Source organism: Elephantulus edwardii, unplaced genomic scaffold (genome assembly GCF_000299155.1).
Source record: "Elephantulus edwardii isolate Elephantulus edwardi_28Jun2011 unplaced genomic scaffold, EleEdw1.0 scaffold00158, whole genome shotgun sequence".
NCBI lineage: Eukaryota > Metazoa > Chordata > Mammalia > Macroscelidea > Macroscelididae > Elephantulus > Elephantulus edwardii.
Window position 1 is genome coordinate 7358718 of NW_006399908.1, and position 7248 is coordinate 7365965.

The 7248-nt window shown below is 35.2% G+C and overlaps 1 protein-coding gene across 1 annotated transcript in view; it reads right to left on the minus strand.

Annotated features, from left to right (window-relative positions):
- Positions 1 to 4901: 4901 nt before the first annotated feature.
- PLSCR4 (phospholipid scramblase 4) overlaps positions 4902 to 7248 on the minus strand; it is a 48624-nt gene continuing 46277 nt past the window's right edge. Inside the window, exon 8 of the mRNA XM_006895121.1 lies at positions 4902 to 4949. Within this exon, the coding sequence (XP_006895183.1) occupies positions 4902 to 4949 (48 nt within the window). The remainder of the gene's footprint in view (positions 4950 to 7248) is intronic.

A 7248-nucleotide genomic window follows, 5' to 3' on the forward strand; every position in this document is an offset into this window, starting at 1 on the left:
CAAGCACGACTCATAGTATATATATATATATATGTGTGTGTGTGTGTGTGTACATATATGTATATATATGTATGTATATATAGTTGTTATTGTTGTGTACAATTGAACTGAAACCAACCCATAGCTGACCTTCAAGTGGGTTTTCAGAAACAGTTGATTGCACATGAGGAAATTTCTCATCTTTCTTGGGTGATTTGAACTGTGTGCCTTTGGGATTGCAGCACAGCTTTTTTCCACTACTAAACTGACCATCTCAATTGAACTAATTTTGTAGAAATGATTGTAAAACTAGCATCTTACTTTGAGCAGTGACAAGAAGTTTGCCTGGGAGTGTGATACAATATCCCACACTTAAACTGTCTGGTTAAAAGGAACGGAAGTGCTTTGTACACAGCATTTGATGATGGTGTTAGTATCATGACCTTTACTGATGATTCTCAAAGATATGCATGTACTCTGACAGTTTATACATGTGTCTCGTGCAGTAGATTTTGAGTCCTGAGAGCAGTAACTATATTATTTATCTATGTATTCTCTACTGGCTTCTGAAATAATAGCACAGTTAGACACTCAATGACGCATTTACAGATAGAACTCAGTACTAAAAAAGGACAGTGTAACTTTTTTATCATCTTACAACTCTCATATTTTAAAAAGTATCCACCAACTGTATTTTATCCTCTTAGTGGACATTGATTGAATGCCTACCATAGGCTATCACAGGCTATCATTTATCATCAGAAGCACTGGCAGGAAGCTCCACTTGGATCACACTGGAGATACATCAGTTTGTTTTTTAATATCTTTCCTGGGATTTACAATTTAAGTGGCCTCAGCCAAAGGGAAAATACATTCTGTGATCACTGATCAAGGAATAATGAAAAGATAGTTTCAAATAGTAGACATTATTAGCCTAACAACTGAATTTTATATTAGTGTATTAAACTCAGACTTGTAACTTTCTCAGAGTTATAGCTTGTGACATTAATAAGTTAAATATTGAATAATGATGGTTGGAGACACTGAAAAGTAGTCAGTTGCTAAGTGCTAATAGATGTATTATGGTGAAGAAGACAAGTTTTGCATCTGCTGTTCATAGGGTTAGTAGAAGTCATTGTCAACTCAAAGGCACTTAAATAGGAATAAACAGCAGCTATATGCTGCAAACAGTTTTGTAATTTCATGCTTTGGTATAATTTAACATTTGGAAAAAACCCCCAAAACCAACCCAACTCACAAACCCAAGCCCACTGCTGTCAAGTCCGTTCTAACTCATAAAGACCCTCTCCACCAGCCTTCTAAGGCTATCAGTCCTTTTGGGAGAAGACTGCCTGTCTTTTTCCAGAGTGGTAAATTGATTTGAATTGCTTTTTTTGTTTGTTGGTTTTGGTTTTGGTATTTTGGTCAGTTTTTAGCCTGATACACCAGGTGTATCAGGCTAACATTAGGATGGGTTGAAAATCCAGCTAGTATATTGTTACTCTGATGACCTTCTTTTTATATACTTTCTGGAAAATCTGTTCATTAAGGATACTTTCTGAAAAATGCTTTCTTCTAAAAGACAGTTGGAAATTCCAACAGCTTTCCTGAAAGAAAAAACCTACAATAAAATTCTCAACCGAGTTTTAAATGAATTGAAATTAATTAGCAAGAAATTAATTAGATATGGAATATGGAATAATGAACTTTGTCATAGCAGAAAGCTAGTCATCATGATAAAGAAATTGCAGAGTAGAATTTATCAGCATTTAAATGAAATAAGATAGCAAGGATTCTTAATGTGATTTTTATTAATTAATACATCACTACAAAAACCTCTTTGGTAAAGAGTATTAAAAAACTCAATCACAAGTCAAAATAGAAACCAGTATTTTACTATTAACCAATATTTATTTAAAATTCAAGGCAATATAATAGAACATAAAAGCAAACACATTTTAAAAAATAGGTTCTCCTTGTTTTAAATCAACTTTACCAATTCTGCAAATTTAAATACCGTATAAGAAACATAGAAATTAAAATACAAATTGTAGTATAAAAATATAAAACATAGAGGGTTGTTTTTTTAGCAGAAATAGAAATGTCACTGTAAACAACATGTTAATGCCACAAAACTTTAAGCAGACGTTTAAAATGTCATATATTAAGCTAAGTATATATTTTCAGTATTATGAGGCAAAATTAGAATGTAGGTTAACAAAAATGAAAAGCTTATATAGGTAAACATTTTGAATACCACTTTTCTTATTGCTTATATAAAATATTATACATTGTTATGGAAAACATTGTATGTATTTGTTTCATGATTGTAATTGCACTGTTAATAGAGGGCAGAAGTATTTCTCGTTCTACAAAATTTTAAGTTAATAGTATATAAAAATGAACAATAAAAGAAACTGAGTAAAACAACTTTGCCATGAAAAGATGAGTATAATTAAAAAATGAATAGTGGACTAAGGCCCCCATCTCAGAAAAACTACAGCTAGGAAGAACTGGGAATTTTTATTTAAAACTAAACTAAGGAATATACTTCTATTCCCCATATTGGCTGTGTTTAAATAACATAGTCCAAGTCCTGACAGGAAGTGAACGTATAGTAAAAGTAAACTTATTACTTGGAATATCTTATTACTTGATATAATACTTATGCATTATTTTAGTTAATATAAATGAGAGTAATTGTAATAGTTATTTGTAAGAGTAAACATTCTCTTTAAATTATGGGTCACAGAGAAAGAGCATGTTTTCTTTGTATTATTTTCTTCCCAGGATAGATATTTATCTATAATGCAAATAAAAAAGATAATGGAGTAATAAGTAGTATTAGAATTTATAATTTTCACTTAATAAAGTGCCACACATATTCCACATTAAAAATTTGAAAACAAAACCTCCCACACTTGCCCTTAGAATGCTATTGTTATACGCTGTCCAGTAGGAATAGACCCAGAGCTTATCTGTAAGTAGGTTTCCAGATACAGTAAAGTGCACAGACATCTCTTATCTATCTCCCACAGAGAAACCAATAGATTCAAACTATGTATCTTCAGGTCCGCAGTGCAGCTCTGTATAACTAGGCCACTGGAGCTCCCTTGCCTTTAGAATAGCAAGTGACTATCAGCGATCTTCTTGAAGAGAACATACCTCCTTCATTGAATCAAATCAGATGAGAGCCAAAGACGTCTTAGGCAATCTTAGAGAGCAAGCCAAGCTTCTTGTTTTATAATTAAGGCATTAGATATCAAGAGAAGTTAAATGTATTAAATGAAAACTTCTGGTAAGGTCACAGAGGTCCTTAAATTGGTCAGATATCTGTGTGACTGTTGTGTTTGCCTGTTGCCCTGGTCATCTCATTTTCTGATAGTGTTGCTGTTGTTAAGTGCTGTCAAGTCATAGATGACTCATAGCAACCCTATGAACTAAAGGACCTGAGCCCTATTCATAGTTTCAGGAGGCAAGCCATTTTGGAAGTGGATACCACTCCTGCTTCCAAGCGTGTTTTAATCGGGAAGCTCCACCAAACACTGTCCGCCATGGGTAACCATCAACACATTTGGCACATCAATGTCACACACAATGTTTAGCATCACAGCAACCATGACTTACCTCTGTACAGCAATGCACAGACCAGTGCTATACCACCTAGAAGAATGTTTGACAAAAAAACCAATTTGAACCAGGCCTGAGGGCCGCAGATTAAAATCACCCACCATGGGCCTGTAGCATAAGTTTCTGTCCACTAGGCCAACCAACGTAGCTCTGTCTATGTTGTCATTGTTAATGTTGCTGGGTGCTGCCGAGTCATAGATGACTCATACGGACCCTATGAACAAAAGGCCTGAGCACTGTTCATAGTTTCTGGATAGCTTGATTATATTTTCATATGTCAACATTTCTGAATTATCCTTTATTTATTTATTATCCTTGATAATAAGTGAATTTCAAAGCAGGAATGGCATCCACTTCCTCAACAACATGCCTCTAAGAACTTTGAGAAATGACGATAGTTATAGAAAGGCTTCACTCTTTTGTCCATAGGTTCCCTGTGAGTCATGCTCGACTTGATGGGAATCAACAACAACATCACAGTAAATGAAAGACTAGACATGGAAAACATAAACCTTATGATAAATAACAATACATGTTTTATTTTGTAATAAAATAAAAATCTAAAAACTTTGCAAAATGAGGTCTTTATACATGAGCACAAACAAAATGATCCTAATATAATAAAAATATTTGTCTTCCTTTTCTTTATAAAATTCATTAACATTTATTACTCTATTTTAACATTTTACTGAAACTTCACTTTCAGCATCTAAACGGATTCAAATATGCATGCTATATTTGGGTTTTCCCAAATGTTATAATTTAAAAAAAATTTCATTTTATATTGGCTTACTTGCAGAATTCGCATACACTGTGTTTCACACTAAAAGATTAAAAGCATCATTCTTTTATAAGCTCAGATATTTCCTCAATAACAAGATATGTTGATAAGAGAAGGCAGGAGATATTACAGACGGAAACAATTCCTCCATCCAACACCTCCGTTCTAAAAATCAAATTTTCAACTACCTATTAACACAAAAACGCTTGTGACTTCTTTTCCTTTACCTCATTTTAATAGTGTTTTCATGCCTACTGTATCTTTGTTTACCTAATTAATGAGGCAAAGTTTACTTTTTCAGGATGAACTTCTGTCTATGAAGTAGACAGATATGCAATTGAAACACAAACTTTTTGTTTTCTTACAGCCATGCTTTCAGCTGCCTGCCAAAGTGAACATCCAAAGAAAATAATGTGCAAAGCAGAGAAATACAGTTACATAACTGAAGATTGACTATTAGCCCAATATAGGAAAGTGGAATTAACCAAAGTTGTTGATTTGTTGCGTTCTTCTAATGGTGTGTATTTTGTGGTGGTGAACTTTCAAAATACATGAAGTCCTGTAATTAGAAAAATAATCATGTGATCAACTGTCAACTATCTATGAAAAAAACCTCATCTGAATGCTTTTGTTTACGGCAATTTATTTACTAAAAAAAGACATAACGGGTACACAATAATTTTTAAAGAGGAAGCAAATTTTAGAAATAAAATGTCTTAATTTATAAGAAGAAATTTCTTATTTTTTAAATAAGAGGACAGGGTGGTACTGTCTTAAGGTTTTACATAAATTAACATATTTTATTAGGACATTATTTAGCCAAACTAAAATAATTTCTATAACATCTAGGTGGGAGCAACTTAGCTAGGACCAACTTGTAAAGCAGAAAAGTGGTATAGGAATGAAAAACGTTTTTATCATTGTCGTCTGTCATCGAGTTGGAACCAGACCCACAGCTGAGCACCTGGCAGGTTTTCAGAGGCAGTTAATCTCATGGGATAGATGGCCCATTTTTCTCCCATAAAAACCAATAAAATCACCGGTGAAGAGAACTTAAGAGAAAAGCAACAACCACAAACTTGGAACTAATAATAACCAGTAAAGTTTCCATTTGTTTATTTCTTTCCCCCTCCCTTTTTTTTTTGCAAACAGATTTTATTGTTTTATTAGTTTTATGAAGTTTTATGTTTATAAAGACCTTGTATTTCCATTGATTCATTGTTGCATGTATTCCTCCCTGGCGCCCCCTTTCCCCGCCCCCCCCCCAGTTTGCTTTTTCCTTTGGAAAAAAACAATTCTTTGTTATTCAGCCCTTTCCTCTCAGATGACTTTATTATGCAGCTCTTATTCTGTACTCTTGTCATACAAATAATACCTAATCATAAATTCCTTTTATACAGTTCTCTCCTTCATCTATTTCAATGCCATGTACATTATTTATCTTCTCTTTTCTTAGTTTCTCCCCAAGCCTCATGTCAGTCCTGATTTATAACAGTGGCATTATTTGGCTTTTTGTCATTTTGTGGCTGAGATATTTCACTCAGCATTATGTCCTCCATGAACACCCATTTTGTATATACCCTAAAGAAACCAGAACTGCCATCCAAGCAGATATATGCACACCATGCTTATTGCTGCTTTGTTCACAATAGCAAAGAGTTGGAAACAACCCAAGTGTCCATCAACAAACGAATGAAGCTGTGGCATCTCCACTTGTTTATGTCTAAAAAGAAGAAAACTTGATAATCATGTTTAAACTGTTTCAATTGTTATGTGTTGATTTGGTTATTATGGCAAATATTATCAATATTATTTGCTTATTACACTTTTACAAGTAGTTGTTGTTGTTGTTATGTGCCATTGAGTCGCTTGTAATTCATAGTGACCCTATGTATAATAAGAGCTCTAAACGCTGTTCTATCCTGTGCCAACCTAGCCATCTCAAACGCACTTATTCCCACCGCTCCTGTCACAGAATCGATCCATCTCATCGAAGGTCTTCCTCTCCTTCACCGGCCCCCCACTCTGAAAAACATGATGTTCCCTCTCCAAGGGCCAGTCCCTCCTTGCAACATGCCCAAAGTATGTCAGAAAAAGCTTCAGAATCCTTGACTCCAGGAAGCATTCCGACTTCACCTTCTCCAGGACAAACCTGTTTGTTCTCCTAGCAGTCCATGGTATATACAATGCTCTTCTCCAGCACCACAGCTCAAAGGCATCAATTCTCTTTCTATCAACCCTATTCACTGTCCAACTCTCTGATGCATAACAGGTAATTGTGAAGACTATAGCCTAGATCAAGCACACCTTAGTCTCCAGCCTGACATCATTGCTCTTCAGTACCCTTGAGAGGTCCCTCACAGCCGACTTTCCCAATGCAATTCATCTCTTGATTTCCTGACTGCTGTTACCAGAGTGTTGATTGTGGAACCAAGCAAACTAAAACAGTTAACTATCTCAATCTCTTCACCATCCATACTGATGCTGTCAATTGGCCCAGTGGTGAGAATCTTTGTTTTCTTGATGTTGAGCTTCAATCCGTATAGGAGGCTGCAGTACTTGACCTTCTGCAGCAAGTGCTTCAGATCCTTCTCAGTGTCAGCAAGCAGGGTTGTGTCATCTGCATAACGCAGATTGTTGATGACTCTTCCACCAATCCTGATGTCACATTCCTCTTAGTACAGCCCAGGGTCTCGGATTATCTGTTCTGCGTACAGATTCAAAAGGTATGGAGACAGAATACATCCCTGACGGACCCCCTTCTTGATTTTGAACCATGTAGTGTTTCCTTGCTCTGTTCTGACCACTGCCTCTTGGTTCAAGTACAGGTTTCGCATTAGCACAATCAAATGTTCTGG